At 42.5% G+C, this 21,017-nt stretch overlaps 1 protein-coding gene across 2 annotated transcripts in view; it reads left to right on the forward strand.

Annotated features, from left to right (window-relative positions):
• Positions 1-21,017, forward strand: part of LOC106603489 (delta-sarcoglycan) — a 111,966-nt gene that overhangs the window by 54,711 nt on the left and 36,238 nt on the right. For both annotated transcript variants that reach the window (XM_014197253.2, XM_014197254.2), the window contains 3 exons: positions 11,146-11,247; positions 12,273-12,360; positions 16,816-16,935. In XM_014197253.2, coding sequence (XP_014052728.1) covers positions 11,146-11,247; positions 12,273-12,360; positions 16,816-16,935 — 310 coding nt within the window. The remainder of the gene's footprint in view (positions 1-11,145; positions 11,248-12,272; positions 12,361-16,815; positions 16,936-21,017) is intronic.

Below are 21,017 nucleotides of genomic sequence, written 5' to 3' on the forward strand. Positions count from 1 at the left end.
AGACAGGCAACACTTAAAGTAGATGGTCCTAGCTAGCAAATAGACAGTACTAGACAACAGATAAAGACACAAATTATACTTATCACTCCTGGAGATATCAGGAGTCCTCTAGCTATAGTATGAAGCCCTTTTCTCCCTAATGCTGCACTTTGTCTCGATGCCAAACATTTTCTCAGATAGACGCTTTCTCCCAATTGATCTGTTGTGAATATCAATACTAGCATTCACAGATCAGAGTGTTATTACTTGGACTTTTTTCTCTTTTTAAGCTTACTACAGGGGCCCCGAGAGAACAGGAGGTATAGATCGTTGACAAATCTAAAAGTTTTCAAATATATACCCCTTTCTCTACTTCTTTCTCCGTCTTTCCATAAAAACCTGACATACTGCACAGTTTTGAGTGTTCGAAATAATAATATGTGAAAAATAGACATGAATATATTGTATATTACTTATCCAATTCAGCTTTAAACAGCCTTGACAATACTGTACATTCCCAGTGGATAGACAGGATGCCACTTCTGACGTGGTATAGCCTGAAGGACATGGTTTTATCATGGAGAGAAAAGCACCAGTAGGTAGAGATCAAAAGGTAGACAGGAGATAACTCTGACAACTTGCCCTATTATATAGGGCTGACTCTCTATCTGCAGGGGATTGGAGATAACATTAGGGGAATGCAGCACTATTCAACATACTACCCCAATGGGCTAGTTGAAATGAAAAGCTGTAGAATCTTCCTCACGAATACATATTTTGGGATTAAATTGGCTTTACTCACTCTTACTCATACCACAAAGAATAGACAAAGCACTTCTACTGTATATGATGAAAAACATTTTGAAAAATACTATACCGTCTATGACGTGCTTTCTACCCTGTGGTGAAACACAATAACCCCTGGGGAACAATGAATACCTATGCAGTCACACAGATTAAAATACCTTTACAAATGCTCTGTTTGGATGGGGATGGTGTACAGTGTATAATAGGGTAAATGTTTGGCATCTCCCATGTGAAATCAACATTAAAGCCAGGATAAAGGAGTGTGATAGGCCTGACTAAAGTAATGCCAAGGCCTGTGAATCTCTCACTCGACATGATCAGGGGAGAGAGTAAGTTTTGCAATTGGTTTACAATCCCCCAGGGGTAAAAAAAAACGACCTCTGCACCAGCTAAGAAGTAACGTGTGACAGAGGGAGAGACCCTTCCCCTTTCCCACTCCACCACTACCTAGTTTAATGTAAACCCTGTACTACCCCAGCCCCTCTCCTCTACACACCTTTAGCCAGTCAGACGTAGCGTAATACAGGTCACCTCCAATGAATTAAAAGGTTATCTCTAGAGCTGCAGGAACATGTTATAGTCCAGAGGGAGCATACATTGTCATTGACATCTCCCTGATAAAATAGATGGGACAACCTGCTGCGCTATTGGCTATATTTTACATCACTGGGTCCAAGGACAGTGCAAAATATCATAGCTCGATAGAAACATACAACGGAATGTACTGTAGAATAACTCAATAAAATGGCATTTTGTTAAGTGTTAGACAGCGGATGACAAAGAGAGAAGAAGTGTTTTGACTCGGGGGAGGCACCATAGCAGTCATATTGAAGAGGAGGACAGAGAGTGAATAAGACGCTTGCCTTTGTCCAGTGGATATAGTGTCTCTGCAGTAGGGGAGTAAAAAGCCTTCCCCACTCTGCTGTGGCAGAATCTATTACCTTGAAGCCAGCACTTCCCTTTGTTGTTGTGCCTTGAAAACAAGGCTATTCAATCTCCCTGGTCAGATTCAATAAAGCCTGGGTGTCGTAAATTTCTACATGCAGGTTTTTATGGAATCCTGATCTAGTGGCATGGATCTGGGGGAGAGGCTAGGAGGCTAGAACAAAGACCTAATTTGAAGTGTCTTGGGAAAAAACAGAATGAATGCAAACAAAGAGTAATGAGGGCACTTTAGTTTTTGCTGTCGTCTAGGAGGGGAACAAAGTTTGCAGGTTGTGGTGGAAAGACGACTGCCCCCTGCTTTAGCGGTTTGGTCAGGTCAATTCCAGGACATTGCGTTTCATCAACATCCCAGTCAATCAATGTCCAAACTGTGTCTCTTCAACTCGGAGAGAGCACTGTCGCACAGTCAAGGCTTGAGCGTGACTGTCAATGCCTCTTCCCAGAACCTCTCTCAGCCTCTCTCATATCTGCTCGGGGAAAAAATGTAACTGTTTACAATTAGCGGTGAGAGATTAGATATTACGGGGTGCTAATTGCACTTTTTGGTCTTGTATCATGAGCCATCCATTACAGCTCAGCAACCGTAAGTATGTTCTGGCACAGCGGTTTGTCTATTCACATAACAATCAATGTCACGGCACGCCTCGATTCAGCACTCCTATAGGCGGCTCAGGGTTGTGTTGGGCGGCCCAGGGTTGTGTTGGGCGGCCCAGATGAATGTGAAGTTAATAGGAAATCTATAGCAGCTGATGGTGACGAGTGGCAGATGGGAGGCTGGAGAAAAGTAATGAAGCCCCCTCGCTTATATCAGGGTCAATAGTGGGCACACTTTATTTGCCAGGTTAAATAAACAGGACAGATATCAAAAGACATGCCAAACAGCTGATTCATACAAACTTTTTGGCATCATTGATCGTCATGAAAGTATTCATACCCCTTGACTTATTCCACATTTTGTTGTGTTACAGCCTGAATTCTAAAAGGATTAAAAACATTTTTTTTACAGACAATACACCATAATGACAAATTAAATTGACTGAAAATGAAATACAGAAATATCTATTCACACCCCTGAGTCATTACATGTTAGAATCAGTCTTTTGCAGTAAGTCTCTAAGAGCTTTGCACACCTGGATTGTACAATATTTATACTTTTTTTAATTCTTCAAGCTCTGTGAAGTTGGTTATTGATAGTTGCTAGACAAACATTATCAAGTATTGCGATAGATTTTCAAGCCGATTTAAGTCAAAACTGTAACTAGGCCGCTCAGGAACATTCAATGTGATCTTGGATATCAACTCCAGCGCATTCGGAAAATATTCAGACTCCTTGACTTTTTGCACATATTCTTACGTTACAGCCTTATTCTAAAATGCATTAAATAAAAAAAATCCTCATCAATCTACACACAATGCCCCATAATGACAAAGCGAAATTTTGCAAATGTATTGAAAATAAAAAACAGAAATACCAAACAGAGCAATTGGGAGAGAAGGGCCTTGGTCAGGGAGGTGACCAAGAGCCCAATGGTCACTCTGACAGATCTCCAGAGTTTGTATGTGGAGATGTGAGAACCTTCCAGAAGGACAACCATCTCTGCAGCACTCCACCCATCAGGCCTTTATGGTAGAGTGGTCAGACAGATCATCCGTTCACCTACTCTGTGTCTCAAAAAGACACAGTTGTTGGAACCAAAAATCTCAAATTTGGACTCAGATGCAGGACAGATTTGTCAATTGCTTGTATTTCTTGGCCCAAGCAAGTCTCTTATTCTTATTGGTGTGCTTTAGTAGGGGTTTATTTGCAGCAATTCGACCATGAAGGCCTGATTCACACAGTCTCCTCTGAACAGTTGATGTTGAGATGTTTCTGTTACTTGAACTCTGTGAAGCATTTATTTTGGTTGCAATTTCTGATCTGGTAACTCTAATGAACTTATCCTCTGCAGCAGAGGTAACTCTGGATCTTCCTTTCCTGTGGCGGTCCTCATGAGAGCCAGTTTCATCATAGTGCTTGATGATTTTTGGAACCTGTACTTGAAGAAACTTTCAAAGTTCTTGAAATTTTCCCGGATTGACTGAGCTTAATGTCTTAAAGTAATGATGGATGGTTGTTTCTCTTTGCTTATTTGAGCTATTCTTGACATAATATGGAATTGATCTTTTACCAAATAGGGGTATTTTCTGTACCTTGTCACAACACAACTGATTGGCTCAAACACATTAAGAAGGAAAGAAATTCCACAAATGAACTTTGGACAAGGCACACCGGTTAATTGAAATGCATTCCAGGTGACTAACTCATGAAGCTGGTTGAGAGAATGCCAAGAGTGTGCAAAGCTGTCATCAAGACAAAGAGTGTCTACTTTGAAGAATCTCAAATATATTTTGATTTGTTTAACACTTTTTTGGTTACTACATGATTCCATATGTGTTATTTCATAGTTGTGATGTCTTCACTATTATTCTATAATATAGAAAATAGTACAAATAAAGAAAGGTGTGTCAAACTTTTGACTGGAACTGTACATTTACAACAACAAAAAATATGACATTGTCATTATGGGGTGTTGCATGTGTATTGATGAAGGAAAAAAACGATTGAATACATTTTAGAATAAGGCTGTAATTTAACACAATGTGGAAAAAGTGAAGGGTCTGAATACTTTCCGAATGCACTGAATATTTGGCCTTGTGTTTTAGGTGATTGTGCTGCTGAAAGGTACATTTTTCTCCCAGTGTCTGTTGGAAAGCAGACTGAATCAGGTTTTCCTCTAGGATATTGCTTGTGCTTCGCTCTGTTATGTTTCTTTTTATCCTAAAATGCTCCCTAGTTTTTCCGATGACAAGCATACCGATAACACGATGCAGCCACAACTATGCTTGAAAATATGAAGAGTGGTACTCAGTATTCAGGACATAAAGTTCATTTCTCAGCCACATATTTTTCAGTTTTACTTTAGTGCCTTGTTGCAAACAGGATGCAAGTTTTGGAATATTTTTATTCGGTACAGGCTTCCTTCTTTTCACTGCTAATCTGTACTCAGTTTTCTAATATCACAGCCATTAAACTCTATAAGTGTTTTAAAGTCACCATTGGCCTCATGGTAAAATCCCTGAGTGGTTTCCTTCCTCTCCAACAGCTGCGTTAGGAAGGACGCCTGTATCGTTTTAGTGACTTGGTATATTGATACCCAATTCAAAGTGTAATTAATAACTTCACCATGCTCAAAGGGATATTCAATGCCACCAGCCATACTGCTCGTTCTTTGCATGATTTCCTGCAAGACAGGAAAGTCAGTGTTCTGCCATGGCCAGTGAAGAGCCCAGATCTCAATCCCATTGAGCACATCTGGGACCTGTTGGAACAGAGGGTGAGGGCTAGGGGCCATTCCCCCCAGAAATGTCCGGGAACTTGCAGGTGCCTTGGTGGAAGAGTGGGGTAACATCTCACAGCAAGAACTGGCAAATGCTGTGCAGTCCATGAGGAGGAGATGCACTGCAGTACTTAATGCAGCTGGTGGCCACACCAGATACTAATTGTTACTTTTAATTTTGACCCCCCCCTCTTCATTCAGGGACACATTATTCAATTTCTGTTAGTCATATGTCTGTGGAACTTGTTCAGTTTATGTCTCAGTTGTTGAATCTTGTTATGTTCATAAGAATATTTACACATGTTAAGTTTGCTGAAAATAAGCGCAGTTGACAGTGAGAGGACGTTTCTTTTTTTTGCTGAGTTTACATTTTAACATTTTCGAAAAATAGAATTCCACTTTGACATTATGGGGTATTGTGTGTATGCCAGTGACACAAAACCTCAAGTTAATCTATTTAAAATTAAGTCTGTAACACAACAAAATGTGGAAAAAGTCAAGGGGTGTGAATACTTTCTGAAGGCCTTGTATTAACATTGTCTGTACCAGACCTCACTCTGTTAAGTTTCAACTGAAATTTTCCGAGATGAACTAGCTAGCTAGCTTGATAAACAGTGCTGACAATTCAATTTGGGCTAGCTAGCTAAGTTATACAGCCAGCACTTTGCCTGTTACAATAACCAAACAGTTGGATAAATGTGATGTATGACAGGATTGGATGTCACATGCAATTTCAATGTTGTTTGAGTTGCTTTGTGAATCAGCACATTTGTTCGATATAATCTCACTGCAATACTGCTCACTGTGTCCATGTTGCTTGACATAGGCGTCAGTCAAGGTGAGCTCCCCATCTACTCAGCCTACTAGCTCCCTGCCCACTCAGTCTGTATTTTCAGACTCCCTCATAGTTTGACAAAAGACAAAAGTACTTTTTCTCAAATTTTGATTCACATCTTGCTTTATCTGAGAGTAGAATCATCTTTCAGGAGTTGAATAATTGCATTGAATCAAACGTTTGTTTTGATTTAACAGGGAAGGAATGTTCATTAATAATTGAATCTCTAATTAGTGATAGTAATATGTTGTCATGCATGGATTCCTATAACAGAGAAGTACTGTATCTCCCAGTACAATACAATCATTTCCTCTGTTAGTCACAAAAGTAATGTTTTTAATCATCCCACTATTTGTTCTTGCTTCTAGTGATGGGGGAATAAGTTACATGTTTATGATCTCATTAGATAATAGCCCTGAGGTCCCTCAATATTGACATTATGAATCATAGTGATCTCAAAGCGCTGCACACACAGCTTGGCTCTGTTCAGTGGGTGGGTCACCTGTACTGATGCATGTGCATACTTTAGCTAAAGGGGGCGGACAACCTCCGGATTCTTATGCAAATTAGTGTTGCTGCTCCTGCGTTGTCTCCTCTTGACAGCATGGCAGATAAGATCTAGCGGCTTGACGGAAAAGACCCTTAAAAGCTGTCGACAAGGAGCACCGTTGTTTTGGCTGCATGCTCGGCTCCCGCTTGCTCACCGTTGTCCCTCAAAGTCACATCAAGAGATGAAATCTATATCTTAGCCAGGTCCACTGTCACAAACACACCCACACAGGCAGAAAGGCAGGCAGGCATGCACACATGCACGCACACACATACTAAACATACAAGCTACACACAAGCCACACAAGCAACATCCCACATTCTCGGGTCCACAATTAATATTAAGCTCCCAGAGCAGTGACAGTCGTGCCTGGGTGTTTCGAGTGGAAATCAATTTACTCCTTGATGCTGCATAAACTTTGGCATGCAAGTGGAGGTTTGTTGACTTCCGACAGACCCGGAGCAGTTTGAAGCGGGGAGAGGAGAGTGGAGTAGAGGAAAAAGAGGAGAGCGGAGAAGACACACCTGAGTGTTATGGGGCCCCTCTGACAACGAATGCCTCTCTGCATTATTCATGACATGCGTCCTGCCTGTCCTCCCCGGCTGCACCGCACCACTCCGCACCATACCACTCCGCACCACTCCGCACCGCACCACTCCGCACCATACTACTCCGCACCATACCACTCCGCACCGCACCACTCCGCACCGTACCACTCCGCACCGCACCACTCCGCACCGCACCACTCCGCACCGCACCACTCCGCACATACCACTCCGCACCGCACCGCACCACTCCGCACCGTACCACTCCGCGCCGCACCACTCCGCGCCGCACCACTCCGCACCGCACCACTCCGCACCATACCACTCCGCACCATACCACTCCGCACCGCACCATACCACTCCGCTCCATACCACTCCGCACCGTACCACTCCGCACCGCACCACTCCCCACCACTCCGCACATACCACTCCGCACCGTACCACTCCGCACCGTACCACTCCGCACCACTCCGCACCGCACCACTCCACACCGCACCACTCCACTCACTCAGAAGAGAGCGATAGAGGGGTTGGGGGGGCTGAGAGAGGGGGAATGAGTGAGGGAGAGAGAGAGAGAGAGAAAGAGAGAGGGGGGAAGAGAGAGAAGAAAAGGGAAGGAGAGAGACAGAGAGACAGAGGGTGCTGGCTGTAGCATTCCTATCCCCAAAAATAGTCATGAAGAAGTAGTTGGCGTGACACTACAGTAGGTAAGGGATTATGGCTCTCTCACTTCAAATTGTCCAAGGGATATCCAGGGTGTTAAGACCTTTCATCTGTTTTGTCCCAAAAGAATCCCTCCCAGGGGGACATTTGTTGAACATTTTGCTTACCCATTAAAGCATTGGAATAACGTTTGGAGTACCGTAATTTCCGGACTATTAAGCGCACCTGAATATAAGCCGCACACACTGAATTTAAAAAAATATATATTATTTTGAACATAAATAAGCCGCACATGTCTATAAGCTGCGGGTGCCTACCGGTACATTGAAACAAATGAACTTTACACAGGCTTTAACGAAACACGGCTTGTAACAAAAATAAATAGGCTTTAACGAAACACGGCTTGTAAAAAAAAATGTAAAAATAGCAGTAAACTTTAGTTGTCTTTTTGCACTGAATCAATTCCTCACGCTGCTGTTTCCAACGTCTTATCATCGACTCATTAAGACCAAGCTCCCGTGCAGCAGCTCTATTTCCTTTTCCAACAGCCAGATCAATCGCCTTCAACTTGAAAGCTGCATCATATGCATTTCTCTGTGTCTTTGCCATGATGAGGGTGACAAAATGACTACCGTAATCAGAATGATTGGAAGTTTGAGAGCGCTCGATTTAATCTAAACAGTAAACAAAAAAGTTGTTTGACCTTAACCCGTTCGGCAATTTCATTGGTCTAATGAAAGCTTCATGCCGCCAAAAAACTGAGCATGTCACAGAATGTGTTTTTTTGGAGAATTATTTTTGAAAGCGGGTAAAATCCATATATTAGCCGCGTCATTGTTTAAGCCGCGAGGTTCAAAGCCTGGGAAAAAAGTTGCGGCTTATAGTCTGGAATTTACGGTATATCATGCAAATTAAATGGGAACCTGATGGAAAAACTCTCCCTTTTCATTCTGTGGACGTTTTTTGTTAGCTGTGTTACTCTCACGTTGAGCTCTTTTTGGAGAGGTATGCAAGGCTCACAAAATCTGTGGAATTTGAGTTTCCTACCCAGAGTTCCTACCCAGTGCCGTCGCTACAGCAAAGCTCAGATGCTCCATCTCCGAGGATGTGAGTTTTTGTAACAGAGGGAGAGATGAAGGATGAAGAAGTGACTATATTTTCAACTATTCAGATAGTTTATGAAATGGAAAAGCTACGGTGGTAACGAGTCCATAATATTACAGTAAAACCAGGAAAGAGTGAATCAGCATCTTTAATGTGAGTCAGTGGTTGAATCTGATGATGAAGACACTTTCCCCTACGGAGCAAAGGTGGAAATACTGCAGAGTGGCAAAATATATATCACTTGTTGTCATATAGGCTATTATCTTCTTCAAAGTGTCTACGATACTTACATTTAGCAGCAATATCATCTCCTATGGTTCTACAGGAAAGAGATACATATTCACGCCACGTTCAGGTCTCACTTACTTTAAACTTCTCACTATCTTGACAGAATTCTAATAGAGAAAGTAGAAAGTGTTGGGTAGAAGCGAGAAGGCGTTTTAAAGCATTCAGATCCAGAAGGATTGCTCAGGTCTTGATCTCCATTTGGGAATGCTCCTCAGAACTCCTCAGGATCAAAGATGTTGGAAAACAAAGAGGCTTGGTTTCTCCTCATGATCACATGGAGGGATAGAAAGAGATAGAGAGCTCCTGTCTCTTATCAGACAAGGCACTCATCTTCACAGTGATTCACCACGCTTATTTATTGACCAGGGGAAGCAAAAGGTCAAAGTCAAACTTGTTGGAATCAAAGCAGCTCTGTGAACTCCTCTCTTGTCTCCAAAGCTCACTTCATTGTCGTTTAATATATCCTTTAGTCTGACATGATTCAGTAACACACAGAAACAGACAGGGGTTTTGTGAACACTGTTTCACTATTCAGTGACTGTCATTGGGGTATTTATACCTGTACTGCAGTTAGCCGATTTATGCCTATATCGTCAAAGTTCTGTTGATCTTCTTTTTTTTCACCTTTATTTAACTAGGCAGGTCAGTGAAGAACAAATTATAATTTACAATGAGGGCCTACCCCGGCCAAACCCAGACGACATTGGGCCAATTGTGCGCTGCCCTATGGAACTCCCAATCACGGCCGGATGTGATTCAGCCTGGATTCAAACCAGGGACTGTAGTGACGCCTCTTGTGCTGAGATGCAGTGCCTTAGACTGCTGCGCTACACGGGTGCCAAGATCAAGATCAACATCAAAATGTTTGTATCCAAAGAAGTATGGATGGGATGAATTAATTATATGTGTGCATTTTGCATAAAACTCCAGCGATGTAACTAGGGTTTGAGTTCGGGAAGCATAGAAATGCAGTAATAGAGCTAAAACCTTTTTTAAATGTCCCCCCCAACCCATGAAAAATACAGCAGGGTTGCAATTCTTGACACATACTGGTGTGCCTGGCACCTACTACCATACCCTGTTCAAAGGCACTTAAATATTTTGTCTTGCCTATTCACCCTATGAATGGCACACCAAAAAAATCCTACTTTAACCCTTTGATGCGTACAATCACATATTTGTGATCATTGTTGAGTGGTCCTTGCAGCGTACCATCTCAAATATGTAATTGGAACCGTATGATTCAACAAATCCATCTAAACAGTATTGTTATCTGAAAACCATCTAAACAATGTTTTGTACTGATGGGAAATAAAGGTCTTGACAACTTATTTCATAAATTTCACCTTTTATTGTAAAAGATCAATGCAAACTTCATCATCCTAGCATCACATGGAACACATCCACAGCCAAACTCATTCCATAAACCAGTTTAAATCACAGGTTGCGCTGACAAAAAACACAACATAAGTTAGCGACCTAACAGCTAGACTTGTTTTCAATGTACCAAATCTCTGGTGAGCACAAGGGAGAAATGTAATATTTTTTTAGAAAAGAGCTACTTGTCAGCTAAGCTTAAAGCAGCTAAATTGTGTTGTGTGACAAAACTGCACATTTTAGAGTGGTCTTTTGTTGTCTCCAGCACAAGGTGCACCTGTGTAATGATCATGCTGTTCAATTAGCTTCTTGATATGCAACACCCGTCAAGTGGATGGATTATCTTGGCAAAGGAGGAATGCTCACTAACAGGGATGTAAACACATTTGTGCATGTCATTTCAGAGAAATAAGCTTTTTGTGCGTATGGAACATTTCTGGGATATTTAATTTCAGCACATAAAACATGGGACAAACACTTTACGTGTTGCATGTATATTTTTGTTCAGTGTAAAAAATGTGTACGAGGCACGAACCTCGGTGTCCTCAAATGTAGTTACAACCATGTACACATGGAATATTTATGTCTTTGTTTTATCAGCAACAGATGGAACCATCTCAACTCATACCCCAAAAAATATTGACCATATCCTATTCCTTCTCTCTTTCTCTACAGGATGGCATGGGCAATTTAAGAATAACGGAGAAGGGTCTGAAATTGGAGGGGGACTCTGAGTTTCTCCAACCTCTGTATGCCAAAGAAATTCAGTCCAGACCAGTAAGTACTGCCACTGCACTTCCACCACCATAGAATTACGAAGGAAAGTAGTATCAGAGAGAGGTGATGTCATAGGCTAGGGAGCGATAGATGCTCACTCACACTCTGCCTGGCAGTAATAATACCACAGAGCATGCATTGGATGAATAGATTGATAATGTGCGGGGCTTTATCTGATCTGTCTCGCACCAGCAAAGAGAGAGAGAGCAGGCCGGCCACAGTGGAGGTGAGCGGAATAGTAATTATTGATAGGGGTGAAAAATGGGAGAAGATAAATTGTCCAGTCCAGGGGAGATACAGAGAGAAAACCCGAAGCAAGGAGTCTCTCTCTCTCTCTTTCTCTCTCTCTCTCTCTCTCTCTCTCTCTCCCTCCTCTCTCTCGTCTGAGTAGGTGATATTAATGAGGCCTTACAGAGAGACTGTTAATTGCTTGGTATACTGTATTAACAGGGATGAGAGGGGGCATGGGGATCAAGGTTACTGCAGTCCAATAGACACATACAGTGTGTATGCATGATACTGTAGTAGGACAAAGAGTCTTGAAGGCCAGAAATGCACTTTCAATTAATTCATGAGGGACCTAATATACTAAATGAACAATATTCTCACGGAACCTATTAATTTGAATCTCATGTGCTGAACCACATTGTTAAAGTGATATGTCAATTCTGGAATATCAATATTTTCCTTATTTACTGTGTTGCTTAGGAACCTTGATAAGCATGGAGGGACATCATATTATCTAAAATATACATGAGATGCATTATCTTGTCGACTTTAAGCACAACACAAAGGCTGGCTGCTATCTTTAATTAAGAAGTTGACTGAAGCATGAAAAATTACTCTGGCAAGTAAGACAGATCCAGGCTTCAGACGTGATATGCATTCCAGATTGGCTGTTGAAAATGGAAATGATCTATAAAACATACAGTCCTAGTTACATACTCATGCTGAGCACCAGGGTCACTAATGGGTGTTTGTGTATTGTCGATTGCATTGTTTGTTTACCTGCTTTGTCTCCATAGGGCAGCCCACTGTTCCTGCAATCCTCCAAAAATGTGTCCGTCAATATCCTAAATGGAAAGAATCAGCTGGTCACACAACTTATTGCAGGTAATATCATACAACACAACAGGAGACAGTTATACATCCATGGAGGGTGTGTCCTAATATGGACACCGTACACAGCAATGCAAATCCATGTACTTGGACTAGAGTTCTATTCAGCAGACACAAAAATAACAGATATTTCAATCCATGTACACCTACAGCCAAACACTTCTCCCATGTTAAACTGCAGTGACATTTGCCTTCTGGCTGTTGACTTTCTGGTGAAGATAATGGATGAGTGAGTAAGAGGAATACAGTATGCTAGAGACTCCACTCTAGACACAGCAAAGCAGAATCAATTGTCTGTGTGACGGTGTCAGTCGCCCTCTGCTCAGATCGCTTGTTCCTCGCCACTACATTAAACCATTTCAGGATCATCAGAGTCAATTAGTTATTTTACTCTGCTGTTTGTTGTACTATCAATAACAGTTTGTTTTGGTGTAGGGGCTGTGTTTTTTGGTCTGCTTTGGTTTGTCTTAGTTATATTTGCCTGTAGTTATAGATCAGTAATTGTCTCTTTGCATAAATCATATCAGGTATGAAGGTAAGACCTGCAGACAATGTCGAATTAACGATGGTTTAATAATCCAACAGGGGCAGGCAATAGACAGGTCAAGGCAGGCAGGGGTCAGTAAACCAGAGGTGGGGCAACGGTACCGGATGGCAGGCAGGTTCAGGTTCAGGGTAGGCAGAGGTCAATAATCCAGAGGTGGGGCAAATTTACAGGTTGGCAGGCAGGCTCAGGGTCAGGGGCAGAAAGAGTGGTCAGGCAGGTGGGCTAAGAGTCAGGACAGGAAAGGGTCAAAACCAGGAGGGCGAGAAAAAGAGAGACTGGGAAAAGCAGGAGCTGAGAACAAAAACACTGGTTGACTTGACAAACAAGACGGTCTGGTCACAGACAAACAGAGAACACGGGTATAAATACACAGGGGATGATGGAGAAGATGGGCGTCACCTGGAGGGGGGTGGAGACAATCACAAAGACAGGTGAAACAGATCAGGGTGTGCAAGAAAGGGTGTTGCGGGCATACTCAACCCATACAAGTTGCTGACTCCAGGTGGTAGGGTTGGCGGAGATTAGGCATCGAAGAGTCGTCTCTAAGTCCTGGGGGTGGAATCCGGAGGACAGACTTGCCGACAACATGCAGAGCACCTTCCAGAACCGGGACGAGAACTGCGGGCCCTGGTCGAAGACCATGTCCACCGGGAGTCCGTGCGTCCGGAAGACGTGCTGCCGTCTCCTTGGCCGAGGGTAGTTTGGGGAGAGGAATGAAGTGGACGGCTTTGGATAACCGGTCGACCACAGTCAGGATGGCAGTGTTGCCCTCAGGTGGTGGGAGACCCGTGATGAAATCCAGGGATATATGGGACCAGGGACGGTGAGGGACAGGCAGTGGTTGGAGAAGACCTTGTTCAGTGTGCAGACCGTGCAGGTGGCAACAAATGCGGCAACATCTGGAACCATAGTAGGCCACCAAAAGCGTTGTCGCACGAAGGCCAAGGTCCGATGAGAGCCCGGGTGACAGGCAAGCCTGGAGGAATAGACCCACTCCAGGGCTGCGGAGTGGACAGCGTCAGGCACAAACATCCGGTTATCTGCCCCCCCCCCAGGGTTCGGCAGGGACCGCTGCGCCTCCCGGACCTGTTTCCCTATACCTTAGCTGAGTGCCGTCACCAGGAACGAGGTAGGAAGGATGGTCTTGGACTCCGGGGTGGTAACCGTGGGGTTATAGCGGTGAGACAGGGCATCCGGCTTGACATTCTTAGACCCTGGCCGGTAGGAGAGGGAAAAGTTGAACCAGGTAAACAGTAGGGCCCATCTCGCTTGCCTGGAGTTGAGGCCTTTGGTAGTGCAGAGATACTCCATTATCCAGGTTTTTGTGGTCAGTCCACACAATGAACGGATGTTCCGCCCCTTCGAGCCAGTGCCTCAATTCCTCCAATGCCATCTCCCCCGTGAGAAGCACCCGATTCCCCACATCATAGTTCCTCTCCGTGGCGTTGAGGCAGTGAGAGAAGAAGGCACAGGGATGCTGCTTAAGGTTCAGGGCAGAACGTTGGGACAGGACCGCTCCCACTCCGACATCCGAAGCATGGGCCTCCACCACGAACTGACGGGTAGGGTCAGGATGAACCAGGATAGAAGCAGTGGTGAATCGATGTTTAATAAGGTCCTGGAATGCCCGGTCAGCAGCAGAGGACCACGTGAATGGAACCTTGGTAGAGGTGAGTGCAGACAGGGGGAGCCCAGGGTGATGTAACCCGGCGATAAATGTTGGCGAACCCCAGGCAGTGTTGCAGCTGCACCCTGGACGTAGGCTGAGGTTAATCCACCACCGCTCTCACCTTCTTGGGATACATCTGGACACTCCCAGCAGAGATGATGTAGGCCAGAAAGGGAATGGTGGAGCAATGGAACTCGCACTTTTCCGCCTTAAGGGGGTAAGCCATCAGTGACGGAGTTGACAAGCCAATGATGGCATAGACAACAAATATTCAAAACAGACAAATATTTGTAAAATATAGAAAATGATTCATTTGAAAACCCCCAATGAAAATATAAACATTCTATCAGATCTTTCAGCACTCTGATGTTGTGCTGAAAGATTGGATCGGACAAAGTTTTCGGAGTTGACAAAAATAGCATTTTTGGTCTTCATTCAAGTGATATACAAAGTAACAATTTAGTTTTACTCAATTGCTTCACTCTAAAACCTAATAAAAATGTAAATATTCTAACCAAAGTTCATATCTTATCTTAACTTCTTGCGGATTAGTGGGACGCTACCGTCCAATTTCGACAATTTCCGGTGAAATTGCAGAGCACCAAATTCAAATTAAATAACTCTAAATATTAAAATTTCATGAAATCACAAGTGCAATACATCAAAATAAAGCTTAACTTGTTGTTAATCCAGCCAAGGTGTCAGATTTGAAAAATTATTTACGGCGAAAGCAAACCATGTGATTATCTGAGGACAGCGCCCAGCAGACAAATGCAAAACAAATCATTTTCAACCAGAGTTGCGCCACAAAAGTCAGAAATAGTGATATAAAAAATGCCTTACCTTTGAAAATCTTCTTCTGTTAGCACTCCAAAAGGTCTCAGTTACATTACAAATGGTCCTTTTGTTCGACAATGTCCTTCTTTATATCCATAAAAACTCAGTTTAGCTGGCGCGCTTCAGTCAATAATCCACTCGGTTTCCCTCCTTCAAAATGCATACAAAATGAATCCCAAACGTTACAATTAAACTTATCCAAACAAGTCAATCAACGTGTATAATCAATCCTTAGGTACCCTAATACGCAAATAAACAATACAATTTAAGAAGGAGAATCATTATAGTGTCTTTACCGGAGAAAAATACCAAAGAACGCGCTCTCAGTCACACGCTTGGAAACACTACAGCCAAAATGGGAGCCACCTAGAAACACTACAATTTCTGGCTCATTTTTCCAAAACCCAGCCTGAAACTCTTTCTAAGGACTGTTGACATCTAGTGGAAGCCCTAGGAACTGCAATCGGGCACGATTTTGCCCTATTCTAAAAGTGCCAGCCATTGAAATCAGTGGTAGGATAACATTTTCTTTGGGGGGGGGGGTTGTCCTCGGGGTCCATTTCAGTTCTGTTATACTCACAGACATTATTGTAACAGTTTTAGAAACTTTTGAGTGTTTTCTATCCAAATCGACCAATTATATGCATATCCTAGCTTCTGGGCCGGAGTAGCAGGCAGTTTACTTTGGGCACACTTTTCATCCGAATGTCAAAATACCGCCCCCTATCCCAAAGAAGTTAATCTATCATGCAGATGGAGTTGACAGTTTATGGTTGTGACAATGGTGATTTTAAAATTGTTTATTTAAATCTATCAAAAGTAAAGAACTTTACAGACCATGAGTTGTCTCATTGCACAATGTAATGAGGACATGACGAAGGGGTCAGTGTGGTGTAGTTGACCATGCTCTTTCATGATTCATTTAGGATTTTAGACAAATCTGACTGAGTTGACCAAATCTCATGACATATTTTTTAGGAATCACAGTTTTGAGAGGAATATTTTTTTAAATGAAAGAGGGATGTTGCAAGAAACAACGTGAGATCCTTTTTCAGTTGATATTCATTATTGCCTTTTTTTCTTTTTGGGAGAGTTTGAAATTTGGATTATTGTTCCAGACAAGGGCATTTCCGGGCACAGAGCCGACATGGAAATTAATAATTTAGAAAATAATTAGAAAATTCCAAAAGCAAATCTGTTCCCTTATAAAATTCACCTAAACCTAATTTTATGCAACTTTTTTTTAATCCAATTAGAAAAATAAAGTTTACATGTCAGATTAGGATTGTCCTGATTTGCAAGAATCTCTGAAATACAAAAGTCTATCTTTGTTTATCATACAGGAGCCACCTGTTGAACTTCACTGACTTTTCCTAACAACTTTTGCCCTGTCCAGGATCCAATGGAGTGCGTGCACAAGGGAAGATGTTGGAGGTGAAATCCAGCACCGGGAAGCTACTGTTCTCTGCTGATGACCAGGAGGTGGTGGTGGGAGCAGAGAGGCTACGGGTGACGGGTGAGTTAATGGACCAGACACTACATCATACTCAACAGTCTACTAGCAGTTTATTGAACAACAGTTTTAAACTTGACTGGACTCACACTGTTCAAGTGTTTAGAGGCTGAATTGAGAGATCTAAAATGTGGTGTACTTTTGGGTGAATGATTAATATCACTGTAATCACGTTACAATGAATTGAAATTTAGCAAAAACAAGCTGGCATTTTAGGGCTAGCTAACAATTTAATACATTTCACAGGATAACTTGCATTTGAAGAACAGCCGAAAATAAATTATGGTAAATTAGACTAAGACGTAAAAGAGTCTTTGAGTCAGAGTTTCTGTAGCGGAGGACGTGTGAGTCTGTATTATTTAGATTAGAAGAAATCATCCAACCATGTTGAACAAGAACAGATTCAGTCACTTTTTGTTGATGTATAACATTGTCATTTGAGTTAGAAGAAAAAAAGGATGTGGACAGCCACTCACAAAGTATGGACTACCATTCGCTGTCCATAGTGCTGACATTGCGACGTTGAATCAATGAAAGGCTTTCTGTGGTGCCAGGGCATTTAGCCTATAGCTTTGCTTTGGATAATGGATACATGTTTATTGGTAGGCCTATTTGGTCATCATTTTATCATGTTAAATCGAACATTTCATGACGCTATTACATGGTGACGCAATGCTGCCATTTATTTAGACAGCTGGCTGGTGGCAATAATGTAATTACTTGTTCAGTAATTAAAGTTGGAAATTCAAACATTACAGATTGTAAAACTCATTTTCGATGCAACAGCATAGTAATAATCTACCAATAGATTTTGGGGAATTTACAATTGTCCTGTATAGCCTACCTGAACCTGCATGACATGAGCGGTCCTTGCGCTTTCACCCAGCTTGGATAGAAAGTTGTTGTGCATTAATCCAGTCTATTAATACCAGATAATACAGTCAGTCCACCCACAAAACCCTAGCTTTCTAGGTATTGTTTTATTATGCATTGTAGTTTACTATCTATAGCTGTATAGAGAATTTAGGTGTTATTTAGCTTCTATTTATAAACTTTTTAATGAAAATTACACATCAAATAGCTTAACAATGAGGGAAAAAGTAGTCGACTTCAGTACACATTCAGTCACTATTTATTGTTGAAATGTTTTCACCACGGCCTCTAGGTCCAGGTTGCGGGCCCGACTGTTTTCTATACTGAGTATTGCCAACCCAGAAAGTCTTTCCTGAGACATTGTGCATTATTTGTCCATTGTGGTGCACACAACTTAAACGTAGTCTTGAATGATCCATGCCAAAATATACCAGAGATAAGGGACTGTTGATATTGCAACCACACAACTCAAACGCAGGTTCACCAGTACGAACCAAATCACAAACCGTTTTTTTTGTTTAAGCCCTCAAGAACGGTTGTCCACTAAAGTTGTTCATCTGTTTGCATCTGCCAATTTATTGGCTGTCCAATATCCAGACGACCTGTCCCCAGAGCTTCCTATACAGTTACTCTTTCCGTAACGTGTTGAGGCCGGCAATTAAGGAGAATGAGAGTCTCAATTAAAGATGATGCTGAACTGCTGTACTTGAAGAACTGCTGTACACATCTTTCTGCCCAGTTTCCTTGATGTTGCTATGGCAATCAAGCTGTTTTGACCATCCCTGTAACTGTCGCTTCTGCAGAGAGATCGATTTCTAAAACTTGTAAAGAACTACTTAAGAAGAATTAGGCTCTCGGTCTGATATGCACTTTTGAACACCTGAGTAAGCTCCACTCATTGCACTGGCAGCGTCATAGTTTTGACCACAGCATTTGTTCACCGATATCCCCTTACTTTCAATCAGAACTCTCAGCCAGAGTTCATTACCCCAGCCACCTCAGCTAAGCAGCGGGATGCAGAGAGAGAGGGAGGGAGGGAGGGAGGGGTAAAGAGTGAGAGATAGTAGTAATGATGATTTGCCAGTTACTCCATTTATCTGCGGCCCTTTTTGATGGGGCTGCCCAGGGCCACAAGGTTCATCAAACGCCTTGGCAACCACAGTCCTCAGTAGAAAGGCCTTCTTAGTTCTAAAAAGGCCTCTGTTGTACTGAAAGTGTTTTGTGCGTACGTGTGGGCGGGCATGCAGGCATACAGTATGCGTGTGTATGTGAGTGCGTGTATGTGCACGCGTGTGTGTGTGTGCGCGCATGCATGTGTGCATGCGTGTGCATGCATGTGTCCTGTGTCTGTGTACTTGCTTGTGTGTGTGCATGTACGTGTCTGTGCGTTCGTGCCAAACAACATGTATCAATAAATATAGCCAATGATCTCAGGCCTGGGCAAACTGCTCCTAGCTTCTCCCTCTGTCATTCCATCCATCAGTCAGGATGAAGTGAGGCCAGATTCCTATAAAACTGCCACATCCCATTAACAAATGAATGCTTCTGTCCAAACCAATAAAATACATAATTATGCTGAGCATATAACTTTAATTGGCCCAACTGAGGTCATTGGAAATCTATGATAGAGCTTTCACTGCCTTCATTAGGCCTTTATTGCACTATCTACAGTGAACAGTGAACCAGGAACCCTCAGCTTCCAATGGGTAATAGGGGAGGTGGTTGGAATCATGCTAACTTAGCAATTTGTCACTAGCTTTTTACAGATCTGGATTTCCCTCATATCACAGCTAATCAACCCCCTGAAATTATTGGATTATTTTTTACACAAGAGCGACAGGTTCTGCATCCAGTGAACAAAACTAGCAACTTTGGGATAAGAATATACTGTAGCTTTTGATTGCAGGCAAAAGGAAAAATGTTAATGTCGTCAAAGCAATCTGCGACTTAAATGTGGCTGTAAATTGGCTTTCAGAGGCAAATATTAAATGTGATTATTTTATACACGTATCGCTATATTAAATATGATTGTTTTTTACATGTCTCTCTTTTTAACACAAGGCTCAATCAGTGCTGCCAGGTAAAACTTGATTACAGTGTTCTGCAACCCTTTCAAGATGGTCTCAAAGATGAGCGATGCTATATGAAGCCAGAGTTGTGTAACTGTGTCTGAAAGCAATGAAGTGGAAATATAAAGCTTGACACTTAAGGAAAACACAAGTGAAATATTTCTGACAAGAGCATTGTAGGAAGTGAGTTTGATTGTGATCCTCGAGATGCCTCCCTCAGAATAGATTATTGTCCAATGAGAGACCCCCGAGAGACTGCATGGCTGTATTATGATATCAACACTTGATTTGGCTGTTTAATAAATCAAATCAAATTTTATTTGTCATATGCTTACTTAAAAGCTCTTAACCAACAATGTGGTTTTAAGAAAAATAAGTGTTAAGAAAGTATTTACTAAAATAAACTGATTGATAATTGAAAATAAATAATTGAAGATCAACAATAAAATAATAGTAGCGAGGCTATATACAGGGGTTCCCGGTTCAGAGTCAGTGTGCGGGGGCACAGGTTAGTCAAGGTAATTGAGATAATATGTACATGTAGGTAGAGGTAAAGTGACTGTACATAGATTAGCAGCAGCAGCATAAAAAGAGTAGCAGCAGCATACAAATGGGGGTGGGGTGGGGGGGTTAATGCAAATAGTCTGGGTAGCCATTTGATTAGCTGTTCAGGAGTCTTATGGCTTAGGGGTAGAAGCTGTTAAGAAGCCTTTTGGACCTAGACTTGGTTCTCCGTTACCGCTTGCCATGCGGTAGCAGAGAGAACAGTCTAGGCTGGCTGAAGTCTTTGCCAATTTTTAGGGCCTTCCTCTGCCTGGTATAGATGTCCTGGATGGCAGGTAGCTTGGCCCCAGTGATGTACTGGGCTGTAAGCACTACCCTCTGTAGTGCCTTGCGGTCTGAGGCCGAGCAGTTGCTATACCAGGCGGTGATGCAACCGGTCAGGATGCTTTCGATGGTGCAGCTAAAGGACTTTTTGGGGATCTGAGGACCCATGCCAAATCTTTTCAGTCTCCTGAGGGGGAATAGTCATTGTCATGCCCTCTTCACGACTGTCTTGGTGTGTTTGGACCATGATAGTTCGTTGGTGATGTGGACACCAAGGAACTTGAACCTCTCAACCTGCTCCACTACAGCCCCGTC

The sequence above is a fragment of the Salmo salar genome, chromosome ssa04 (assembly GCF_905237065.1).
Source record: "Salmo salar chromosome ssa04, Ssal_v3.1, whole genome shotgun sequence".
NCBI classification, from domain to species: Eukaryota; Metazoa; Chordata; class Actinopteri; order Salmoniformes; family Salmonidae; genus Salmo; species Salmo salar.